This window comes from Athene noctua, chromosome 13 (genome assembly GCF_965140245.1).
Source record: "Athene noctua chromosome 13, bAthNoc1.hap1.1, whole genome shotgun sequence".
NCBI classification, from domain to species: Eukaryota; Metazoa; Chordata; class Aves; order Strigiformes; family Strigidae; genus Athene; species Athene noctua.
The window spans coordinates 23,713,627-23,725,798 of record NC_134049.1 but is presented as its reverse complement, the minus strand read 5'-3'; the positions used below and the strand labels follow the sequence as shown (position 1 = coordinate 23,725,798).

Here is a 12,172-nt window from a genome sequence, read left to right as displayed (position 1 = left end):
CTTGGGGTCCCAGTTTTGCAGCTCATACCCAGCTCTCAAACTCTGAGGTGGGCACAGCACCTTCTCTGCCCTCCCCAAGGTTTGTGTTCAGCCCCTGCCCTACCCAGGGCTCTGCTACTCAAAGCATCAGCCCTTAAGCCAGGCTCTGGATAGAGTGTCAGCAGGACAAATTTGGCAGCAATTGCCCATCTGGGTGACCACTCCCTCCCTGGGCACCGAGAAGATAAAGTTCACAACACGCAATGAGCTTCCCATGCAGCTTTAACAGAAGAGGCACCTCCACACCAGTAAACGCAAGGAGCTGAATTTAACACACCAACCCTGGGCTATGCACAAAGACTACAACAAAGTGAAGCTGGCCAGTTACCTCCTTTGGGCTTCTGCTACAGGGATCTCGTCCTTGTACCACATCAGCTTAGAATCGCTCAAAATATTGAAGAACTGGCACCAAAGTTTCAGGTTTCCTGATGCATCGGAAAATTGTTCTGCCCTGATCTTACGAATCACCTGTGGAGCTAAGGACAGGGTGAAAAGAGATTGAATGTGAGACATGCAGTGCTGGCTGCAGCTTCAGGGACAGGCCAGCCTGACCCAGTGCTGCTGCTTAGGACTTTGGTATTGGGCATCTCAGGTATCTCACACAGCCTGGTATAACATCACCTTCCCCGGGAAGGCCTCAGAGCTCCATTTGGATAAATACAGCGGGATACAAGTAACACAAATTTATTCAACAGTGCAGCACTACAATAGCTAGCAGGGCTCAGCCAGAGGCAATGCAGAAAAACTCTATGCAACATTGGAGGAAACATTTATCTGCTGAAGTAGGGATTTATCAAGGTTACTCTTACTTTTGCAAGAGTGCTGGTTTCTGTGAGGGTATCACGTGGCACCCGCAAGCATTTCAACACCAGGATTATGACTTTTCTAATTCAGTGCCACAAAGGATCAAATTATATTGACTATGGAGGTGGAAGAGAAGTGTGCACCCTACTGTTGCCCACTGGACCTCTTACCAGCACGAGGAATGGTGAGGACTAGGACACAGAGACCAAGAACAAAAGGATTATAAGATTCCTTTGGCCAGGGAAGTCCAAGCTGTAGAGACAGCCAGTTCAGTGCTGCTGTCTCTTGTGTTCTTCTACCCTCCCTGCACTAGGGAAGAAGTCTTGGGGCAGACTTTTGGCTTTCACGTGGCCAAAGGGCAATGCTGAAAACCCTGCAAATGCAGAAAAATCACATGGTCCCAGCTGACTATCACCATCTCAGTTGGCCGGGGTTCCTTTATAGACAACAAGGGAACTTGCTTCATAGGGATTACCTCTTCCCTTACCTTTAAATGGGTTATTTGCTTTCTTGGACTCCGCTGGCTGTGCTTCTGGCTTAGCATCTTCAGGGACCTCATGGTCACCACTGCTGTCACCTGTGGGCTCCTCATAGAGCTTTGGAACCTCCAATGTGGCCATCTTCCTTGTGAGGGTTGGTGAGCGCTGTTCTGTGGGAGGGGATGGAGCCAGGGCAGGCGACTGCAACAGGGCCGTATTCTTCCTGGATTGCCGTGGTGAAACGGTAGGACTTCTCATGTGCCCTGAGCTCTCTGAGGTTTCCTTCTCTTCCTCCCCCACCTGCTTGGTTTTTGGCAGGTATATTTTGCGCCGGGCCCCAGAAGCAAGCTCCTCTGGTGTGGCACAAGGAAGCACTGCCAGAGGGTCACCAGGGCTCTCTTTTTCAGGGCTTGCTGGAGGCAAATCAGAAATATTATCAGGAGGCTGTTCTGCTCCTGCTGCTGGCAGCATGCTGCCCACCACGATGGAGGGCACAGAGAGCTGGGGTGACCCCTCTGCCTCAGGAGCCACCCGGGTACGTCTCTTTGGTGGCACAGGCCTGCAAGCCAGCATCTCCTTGCTGGTAACGAATTCCTCGTTAATCATGCCCGTGATCCGCCTAGATGTCCTGGGGGTCAGAGGCAGGTTCTCTGCTGTCTGGAAGAGCTGATTGTTTTGTACCTTTTCCAAAACTCTCCTTGAGGTGCGGGGGCTCAGGCCTGCAATGCCTATCTCTGGGACCATGACTTCCTCTGCATCAGGCTGCTCCTCATCCCTGGGGTCAGTGTCTTCTTTCATGACACCCTTACTGCTATCTGACATTTTTAAAAGCAGCAGCAGATAGTTCTTCAAGGAGGAAACGAGGTTTTTGTGCTGCACCTTTTCCTCCAAAGACATCTCCTGAGGTCTCTCAGGGCTAGGCAGGACCAGAGGCACTTGTGGCTGAACCTCAGCACCTCCTTCAAAAGCACCTGAAGGTGCTGCCAGTACCCGGCGTGGAGCTGTGGTTGTTTGCTTTTCTCCTTCCTTTCCCCCAGGTCCCACAGGTGCTGGTTTGGCACTCTCCTCCCCTAATGTACTAGCTGAAAATACCTCTTGCTGGGCAGATCCATCTGCCTCTTTGATTTCCATTTCTCTGCTCGCAGGAGGCAGCAGCTGGGCTCCAGATGGGGCCTCTCCCGCTGTGGCCTCCATCTCTGGGGCACTGTGAGCTGCAGGCAGTGCCTCCCGAGCCACTGACATCCCCGCTGAAGGAGCAGGACACAGCTCTTCCTTGGCAAGTCGAACTGGAGCAGGAGCCAGCGTTTCAGTCTCCTGATGTCCCGAAGGTGTCCCTCCCACCTCTCTGTGCGCAGCCCCGGGAGATGCTGCACCGCTCCCTCCTGCCTCTGCACCAGGATGGCTCCCGGACAGCTCTGCTCCCGCCTCTTTGTTCTTCCCATCCTTGACTACTGCCTGACGTGTGATCTGCTCAAGAGGAGTGCTTTCTGCAGGCTCTGGAGGACGCAATTTCTTTAGCAATGGCTTTTCCTCACCTTGGCTTTTGGCGTCTTGATTTAATAGTCCTTGCTGAGTCTCTCTGCCCTCAAGAGAACAGGAATGTCCTTCTGCCTGCTTCCTAGAGGGAGGGTGCTCCTTGCTGGACTGCACATGCTCTGAAGGTGCTGGTGGCTTTGGTGGCTCCTGAAGCCTCAGCCGAGGATTTGTCCTTTTCCCAGCCCCCCTGGTCTCCTGGCAGACAGGCATATCTTTCCTGAGCTCCTCTAGCTTACTGGCTTGCTGACCAGGCTCTACAGTTGCACCGGACACTGGATGTTTTAGGTCACTAGCCGACTGTTCCACCGTTGCTGCCACCTAGTCAGAAAAACAAAACAGAAAATCAGCACAATTTTACTGCTTGGGTCTGCTCAGTGGTGCTCGTGGTCCATCTGTACCATATGGCACTGCCCAGCATCTGCCTGAATCGTAAGTATTAACCTGGTATCACTGATACTCACTCATCCAGGGCCTCCTGGCTTCATCATCATCTGACAGTAGTGAGTGCCACAGCCCACTCCCATGCTGCACAGTTTTTTTTAAAACAGCCCCAACTCTTCTGTCTTTCAATGCCTTGGTTGTGCACAAAGAGGCAGATCTGCCTCTCTAAAATATTAAATGGCTTTTAATTCAATCTTCTCTGACACAGCACCTTCCCAAGGAGGAAAACTCCCATTTTCACCAGTCATTGCCGAGACGTCATATAATTTCCTTGCTCTTTTTTAAGACTCAGTGCTCCCCCTACACTATATCTGCAATCTCCACTCTGAGATGGGGCGATCGGCATGTCACACGTTATCTGGATGAGGCTGCCCAAATGATTTATAGGGAAACTCTACACCATGACGTTATCTGCACTATTCAACCATCCTGGTTTTTTGACATTCGGGAAGCTCAAATGTTTCCGACTACAGCTGCACACCAGCAGACGTTTCAGCAAACTGCCCACTGTGACGGCTGAGCTTTATCCTGAGGAGATCTGGCAAAATCCTCCAGCCAAGGGGCACTATTTATTTTTGTAGGATAAGGCTCAGGGGAGGCAGCGATACTGCTGATACACGTTGTACCCAGCTGATGCTCAGCCTGCAACATCAGGACAACCCTGAACAATGGGAACAGGGCATGCACACTACAGGTTCCCCTTCCATCCCAGAGGATCTGCTGCTGAGGATTTTCTCCTGAGGTCTCCAACTTGACCTTTAAGCCTCCAAAATGATGTCCGTGGGAAAGGAGGACTGTGGCACTTAGCCCTTCCATTTTGTGCCACTTCAGCTTCATCTGAATGCTTGGAAAAAACAGAAAGGGTAATGCCAATCTCAGAGCAGGCTCTTCCCCAAGGAATTGTTATGACAATGTGAGTATCAGAGGACTGGGGTAGGAAAAGCAGCCTTAGTGGGGCTATTCCTGCACACAGAATTCATGTCTGCTTCCTTGGTAGACTCCAAAGGATGCCAAAGGCCAGGCAGTTTCTGTCTCCACACACAGGGCGTGCAGAAATAGGGCCTCAGTTCACAGGGTCACACAGGGGCATCCCCAGATGCCACATGTCCCTGCTGCTGTCCCCCTAAAGCCAAGTCCTCACCTGCTTCAATGGGCTAAATGTCACAAACACAGCACCCCAGTGCTCAGGATTAAAAGATTTTATTTTAAGAGACAGACAGGCTTCATGCAGTGAAACCTCCCCCACAGCATTTGGTCCTCTGTGGCACAGAAAGAGATGAGGACAGACACAGCCCTGGTCCCACTGCCCGGGGGCTGAGCAGCACAGTGCCCACGGGGGCTGGACATGGGCTTGGGCTGGTGGTTCACAGATGGATGCAAAGAGGCAGCTCTAGGAAACAGTGCTGGTCAATGGGGACATCTCTTTGGCTGAAGACAACTTGGGGCTTGGGGGGGGATTTGCTTATCATTGGTGCACAAACCAAAGCTTATTCAGAAAAGATTTCTGGGAGCTTTTCTGAAAAGCATCCGTCCTTATGTAATTGTAACACACTGAAACTAGGGGCATATAGAAGAAATATAATAAAATCGCCAGTTTCTAAGCTAGGCAAGAGTGATCATCACACAAATCCAGTTTCTTCTCTGCTCTTGTGCCTGAGGATGTTCAGATACTGGCTATGGTCTGGCATTTTACAAAGCCCTTCTGCTATGGATAAATCCAGCTCAAAAGAGAAGCCCTGAGCATGAGGCCCAGCTAGGTTCCAAGGCCAGGAAAACACTCATGCTACAACCCTGTCTTGTTTAAGGGAAAGATTTAAAAAGACAAGCAACCCACGTCCTGGGGAGTGAAAATATCCTCAAACACCTTCAGACTCAGCTTTGAAGGGCTTTAAAATAGTTTATTTGGTCACACAAAAGCCTGAACACTTTCCCCAGCATCACCAACTAGCTGAAGCATTCAAATTCAAATAAAAAGCGTTCCCTTTTGTCTACTCGAAGGCACACCAGCTGACAAGTTACAGGTTTCCCTCTGTGAGTGGGTTTTTGAAGAGGAAAATACCTTGATGCATGTCAAAGGCTCAGAGATGACAGCTCAAGCCTGACTGCTACCCATCAACACTTTTCACCCTTCTTAAGAGCAAGGAGCATAAAAATTAACAGAGAGGGACAAAAATTGCTTTGCCATGGGCTTGCACGCACAGCAATAATTTTTGCAGCAATATGTGATGGGTCAGGTTAAAGATGGGTTCAGGGTGCTGCACTGTGGTGAGGCCAGGACCCAGATGCTCACTTCACTGCATAACAGCAGGTTTCTTACCAGTAAACGGTGCTCCTACCTTTGGCTAAAGAAATCTAGAAGACAGGAATTTTTTTTTCACTAGAGCAGCTGGCAGTCCCACTTTCCGTATCATGGATGTTTCCACATTCTGAAGTATTTGCATTACCTACTAAGGGAGCCGTGCTGCACCCAGAGTGACTCTGATAACCTTGGTCTGTACTGAGAGTGTGCACCTACCATAGCTCAAACACCAAACCCTGACAGCACCTGCAAATTGGACTTGGAGACGATTTTACCACGGAAGGGGTTACTAAAGAAAAATGGAAAATAAAAAAAAAAGGACTGGTAGCTTCCAGTCTAATATTTTGATGGAAAATGCTTCAGGTTAAGTGACAAAAATAGAAGTTGACTAAAAGATGCAGTGAGCGTCAGGAGCAGGTGCTGTGCCCTGGCGCTGTGTCACCACCACAATGAGTCTTGTAACAGAGTTTTTCCAACAGGGAAGAGCCAAAAAATAACCCAGATCTACTGTATACATGTTGCACTGTAAACAAAATTCAATGCCCTGCCCAGCACAGCTCACGTGGCATACCTGGCACGCTGCACTCATTTGCATGGGGGGCCCATTAAACGCCGGCTGAAGCTCAGGTTCAGTTGCTAAACTGAACAGATGTCATCAGTCTCGCCGCCTGTTATATGCACAAGGCATCCACCCCCAACTATAAATAGCCATTCAGTGCTCCCTGCTTAACTGATTTGGAAACATTTCAGATGAGGTCAGCCTGCCGATTAAACAGGAGAGCTCACAGCAGGCCCTAGGCCGCCCAGAGACCAGCTGCTTGGCCAGAGGGCCCTGACGTACATCTCTCCTCACCACCCCGTCTGACATTTATTTGGAGATGGGGTGGAAGCTCTGCTGTCTGGGCACACAAAGTCCAGAAAGCCCTTTTTTCTGGGTGCTTTTGCCAGTGGACATCTACGAAACCTCGGCAGCAGATCCTGTGGGGCAACACAACTGTGCAGCACAAATACTTTCTTGTTGCAACCCCTGCATTGGCTGCTTTCTGTCCTAGTTACCTCTGGACCGATGGCTTTGTTTCCCTCCAACTTCTGTGCTTGCTGCTGGCCTCTCTGTCCCTTGGACGGCACAGATCCTGCCTCCGACACCTCTGAGGACGACAGAGCATCCTCTGTCCGTCTGCCAGCTGCCACAGGCTGCAGGGCAGCCTCGCTCGCAACCTCTTCCTTGGCTCCTGCCTCCTCCTTCCCTGCTGCTGGCTTCTCTTCCTTATCAAAATACATCTCTTTCAAAGAGAAGTGCATGTTACCATTGACTTTAGTGTCCTGATTCACAGCTTTCCCGGGCTGTTTGATTTTTTGATTGTTTTCCACTTCTTGATCATTTGCCACCCTCAAACGTGCACTCCTGCGTAAAGGGACAGGAGGCACAAACCTCGGATTTGGAGAGGGGTTAGGCCTGTCTTTTCCAGTTTCTTCTCGCTTGGAAACTTCCTGCTTTGCTGCTGGAGGAGCCACAACCTTCTTCTTTTTAGCTGCAGAGTCTTTTGCCATTGGCTTAGTCGCTAGGTCCTCCACTGTCTCATAGATGTATGCGAGGAAGCTGCTCCCGTTCTCCTCCACACTTTCCAAAGAAGTGTCTCCATTGGTGGTCACATCTGCTTTCAAAGGTGCTATCAGCTTGTTTGGAAAGCCTGTCACCACATTGACCGGCTGCTCCTTTGGCTCAGCAACATCCTTCTGTAATCTGGACTGAGAATCGGCAACATGCACTTTTGCTGCATCCTCCTTCTCCCATGGAGAGGCTCCCAACCGGAGATTCAGATCCCTGGCCAGCCTCCGCTTTCTCTGGAGCCGATCAGGGCTCATTCCCTGCAACTTCTCCACCTCCACATTTTCTTTCCCTCGCTTCTTGCCCTGTTCTATCTCTCGCAGTTTTTCTTCAGCTTTTCTCTTAATTTTGGCAAACCACTTCTGGTGGATTTTGAACTCTGTCATGGTTCCCACTTCCAGCACGCCAGAGCAGGACACGATGCCTTTGTTATTTCTAGCTGAGGCCTGGTAAATGCCTGCATCTTCTTCTCGGCACCTGGAAACCAAAAGCTCTGTGTGAGACCTGCCCGTCCTCCCCAGGCACTACCACTGGGCACGCAGGCATGCACGCTCTCCCACTTCTTGCTCCAGAGGGGCCAGAAGACGAAGACATGGCCTTTGAGGTGCCCACAGGAGGCCTGGGGCTGGCCTTCCTCCCTGGGCTCTGCCTGTACTCAGTACTAGCAGATAAGCAAGTTGGACACTGAATCAGTGCCCAGCTCACCCCTGGGCTCTAACTTTGATAAGAGAGGGCTGTGATGGAGGGGAAACAGCTAGCACCAGGCTTCCTGACTGTTCTTGGCCACATTCCTCTGCAGGATCTTCTCTCAGCTCTTCACAGCCTACAATGACATTTCTGTTCTTCCTTCACCCTACTGCCTTACCAAAGCCCTCCCACCTTGCCTCAGACACCAGCACAAGCATGTGCATGCCATCTCTGCTGTCACCCCTCGGGGATGCCTGGCCCATGGAGAGCCCTGCTCCTGTGAGAGGTGAGCCAGCCTCTGACAGAAACCTGGAGCACACCTGGGGCAGCAGAAAAGCCCAGGCTAGAAGCATGAGGATGACAAGACTATCAGCAAGACCAACATTCTGCACTTTAAGACAGTGCTGTGCCTGTCTGACATCCCAAATCCAGGACTTGAGGTGCAATGCATCTCTGCTTGCTGGGAACATGGTGTGACTGGCTCTCCAGAAACAGTGCTCATTTAAAGTTAAAAGAAGCTGGTAGTCAGGGCTGAATAAAGGAGGCCCTTGGCTCCATCAGTCGAGTACGCCAAAGCAGCCCTTTCCTTCCCTGACCTCATGGTCAGAGGCCATCCTGGAACAGGGCTGCAGCCCTTCCCCCTCTTTATTCTTGCTTAGGACACTCCTATGAACTATTTCTGTCCTTGCCTTGCCTGATCCCCTGGACCATCACCCTGCAGGCAGTCAATGCTTTTGCTCACCTTCATCCAGCCCTGATGCTCAGCACTTGCCTAGTGCAGCCATAGCTCACGCTGCCACCAGAGCACTGGAAAGCTCCACAGAGGAATTTCTCCTGACCTTTTTGCTTCCAGCATGGCAGCTATATCTGAAGGCAGTAATGGATCTCATACTGATGTGATCAGGGAGACAAAGTGAAGAGCTGAAGGGGAAGGGACAGCCAGCAACATCGCAATGGGGAGCAGAAGGAGCCAGCACAGGTGCTGGGGGGGAGATCACTGCTGACACACAGCTCCTCCAAATACTGAAAACATGCTCAGAGCTACCATCACCAAATCCAACCACTCTCCAGCTTCTTTACTCACTTGTACAGCTGGAGGGTGTGGCGATTTCCATGACGGAATATCTCATACTTGGGTAAGCCACAGTAGCGGTCCATCTCTTCATCATCCTTATACCATGTCACCTCTGGCTGCGGGTATCCTGGGGAGGAGACGGATGGTACAAGAGGGTGTGAAAGACTGCAACCAGTAGCACAGCAAGTCTGCTCCCATGGGGACAAGGCATCAACAGCAAAATGAAACACTCTGGCAGAATAGGATACATGTTATTCTGGGCTCACTGCATTCTTTAAATCACACAGCAGAAAAAGTACTGTGAGTGGAAAACTCATGGGCTTATCCAAGTGTTTTATCACTCCTAGGAATAGGGCTATTTTTGAGAAAAAAATCTCAGCACTTCATTCCTGAACAGAGGGCAGTGGATCACACAATCATCTCCTGTAACACTGGCTGGGAGAAGGTGAGCATACTGTCACTTTTATGTGAAGAGGCATGTTTTGATGAGACTAAGGCTAAGGTTAGAAAACAGGCGTTTGCCCCTCCGTGGAGCTCACAGAGCCTTTTGCTAAGTGTCACAGCCTGTAAGCTGATCCAAAAGTTTCCACTGAACAGAACAACCCTGATTGCATCATAGCCAGCTTGGTGTCCTACAAATGTCACTTGACAACAGATGTCACCTGCCTTTTCAGTAGAATGACATCATGATGTGTGTGACTGGCTGCCTAGCAGGCCGGGCACACAGCCACGTTCCCTGCCACCAACAGCAGAGGTGGATCAGCATGAGTGCCCCACATGGACCAGTGCTAGCCACAGCCCTCACCTCCCACAAACAGCAGCTCTAGCTCAGAGTAAGAGCAGTTTTCCTCTGAAAACTGCTTGAGCCAGTGGCCAACACTGGCTCCTGTACTTTACATGGGACTCCTGGCACAGCCAAGCTGATCCTAAGGGCATGGGATAAAAGTTTCAATGATAACATCATGCCTCCACTTAAGTCCATGCGCTCAACAGTTAAGTCCCAAGGTAGCTATTTGAAGCTTATCTCCTGCAAATGCCCCTGCTGGCTTTCTGTGCGGCTGAAGTGAAGGAGACCAGCACACTGCTCACCTCCACCAGGCCCCAAGCATATCCCCACCAGCTCCTGGCGCCTCTGAATGCTGCAGAAGGCCAGCACTAATAGACAATGCTGGCATGGGGCCAGAGAGGGTTCTCCAGGAATATTGAAGCGTCCAGACTTGATGGGTCTGAAGCAGAGAGAGCAGGGACAGGGCACAACCTGCTTATCCTGGATACTTCCCAGCTGCCAACCAATAGGTTTCAGGGCTACCAACACCCTTTTTGTCTCCAGGGTGAGAAGCCTCCTACTCACACCAGCCCGAGATGCTGGCCGTCTGTAGCAATGCCTGAGACCAGCTCACACCTGCTCCAGTAAAGGTCCCATAGTGGAAGCAAAAGACCAGGAGCAAAGACTCATCAGCAGGAATTCACCCTAGTTCTGGACAATTCAAAATGCCTTTGACCAGAAAAGCAGCACAGGTCAAATCTCCTCCTCATGTATGCCTTGGTTCCCCCCATCTAGTCTGTCCCTATCCATTGTTGGGGCTCTCCAGCGTCCTCTGGCCCCTCCAAGGACTTAACCCACTGGAACCAGACTGGGTTGGGGAAATAGTGTCAGAAGAGTTTCCCTTTCCTGCCCTCCTCCATGAACAACAGCCATCCCCATAGCCCAGACACCCCTGCAGACCAGATTTTACTCTATTTTCCTTTCCTCACCAAGGTCTCTCACACTTCACTGCCCCTGGCATCTACCCTCCCCATCCTCATTGCCTGTACATCTCTCACATCCTTTGCTGCCTCATTCCCCTCCCACTGTTGCCATTGGCAGCTTTGGCTTTCTGTTGATTAGTGCCTCTTTCCTCCCTTTCTGCAGGAAGCCAAGTCATTATTTTCTCCTAAAGCCCTACCTGCAAGCTCTCCATCAGTCTCCTTCAGTCCCTGTCTCACCACCATCTGCTCTTTGCTGCTGCTCTGGCCCTCCAAACCAGTTTCTAGAAGTGCAAAGCCCTCAGATACTTGTGGCTGAACTGAATGAGCCCTAAACTGCTAACTGGAGGAGGCCATGAGAGTATCCCAGTGATGGGATCAGTGATCAACGCTGCTGCTTATATTTTCCATAAATCTTTGCTACTGACCATACTTGGCAGCAGGACCCTGGGCTGAATGAGCCTGTGGTGATTTCTTTCTGCTCCAGGGATGAGGAACAAAACAGTTTTCATACACAGCTCACACTTTGCCCAGAGCAATCCTACCCTTCCCAAGTGCTCTTCTGCAGGCAAGACCTTCAGGAGGCCCCCACGGTTTGTAACACAGGGAGCTAGCAGGTAGATTTTCCTAGTACCCTGCAAACAGCAATTACAGTACTTCATTCTGGGAACTACAAGCACATCGTTTCCGAGAAGCCCTGTGATGTCCCCCTGTGGCCTCTGCAGCTGATTTCCATTCCCAGCTGACATCTGCTGGAAAGAGCTGCCATTTCTATAGCTGCGCAGTGCCTCGACAAAAGGCTTTTCCTGTTAAGCCTAAACTTGCTTTGACCTGAGTACTTGTGTCCTTGAGTCTATCTGCTCCCTACCAGGGTCTACCACCCCACCAGCCCAGTGCAGGCAAGGAGGGACTAGCCCCTGCTGCACACTCTGGCCTGCAGCAAAAGGGAGCTACAGGCCTGTGCTGGCTGGAAACCCAGAGGCAGAGGGATGCTGAGAGGGTTCCCAACTCCCACGCAGAAACAATGGCCTCAGCTGCCTGCTCAGACACCAGCCATCCCTCCCCAGGGGCTGTAACCGGATCCAAGCAGGGGATGGAGAGATGCCTGCGCAGGGACAAGGCTTCCTGGCATGCCCTGTGCTCCGCTGGGGAGGGGAGCTGCTGCTGACACTGCAGGCATCCATCCTCAGGCTGCCAAGCAAATAAATTCCCCTGGTCTGGGGGCGAGGGGGACAGGCATCACTCTCAGCACATCCCCTGAAACCACAAAATCCGCAGCTTGCCCAGCTGCCAAGACAGGCCAGTTTCAAGGGTGCCAGTAGGCCAGAGTGGTGGAGCCACAGGGTCCATTGGCAGGCAGTGCCATGCTGCAGGGTGTCGGATGCCCACCCTTAACACAAGCACGTTGCAAGACAGAGCAGCCACTCATAAATCAGGCACTTGCCCTTCCAAAACCT

General features: G+C 51.2%; 1 protein-coding gene across 5 annotated transcripts in view; it reads right to left on the bottom strand.

Moving 5' to 3' along the window:
- Positions 1 to 12,172, bottom strand: part of ALPK3 (alpha kinase 3) — a 35,044-nt gene that overhangs the window by 5,172 nt on the left and 17,700 nt on the right. For all 5 annotated transcript variants that reach the window (XM_074916814.1, XM_074916815.1, XM_074916816.1 and 2 more), the window contains 4 exons: positions 8,979 to 9,096; positions 6,655 to 7,684; positions 1,331 to 3,176; positions 368 to 515 (listed from right to left, as the gene is read on the bottom strand). In XM_074916814.1, coding sequence (XP_074772915.1) covers positions 368 to 515; positions 1,331 to 3,176; positions 6,655 to 7,684; positions 8,979 to 9,096 — 3,142 coding nt within the window. The remainder of the gene's footprint in view (positions 1 to 367; positions 516 to 1,330; positions 3,177 to 6,654; positions 7,685 to 8,978; positions 9,097 to 12,172) is intronic.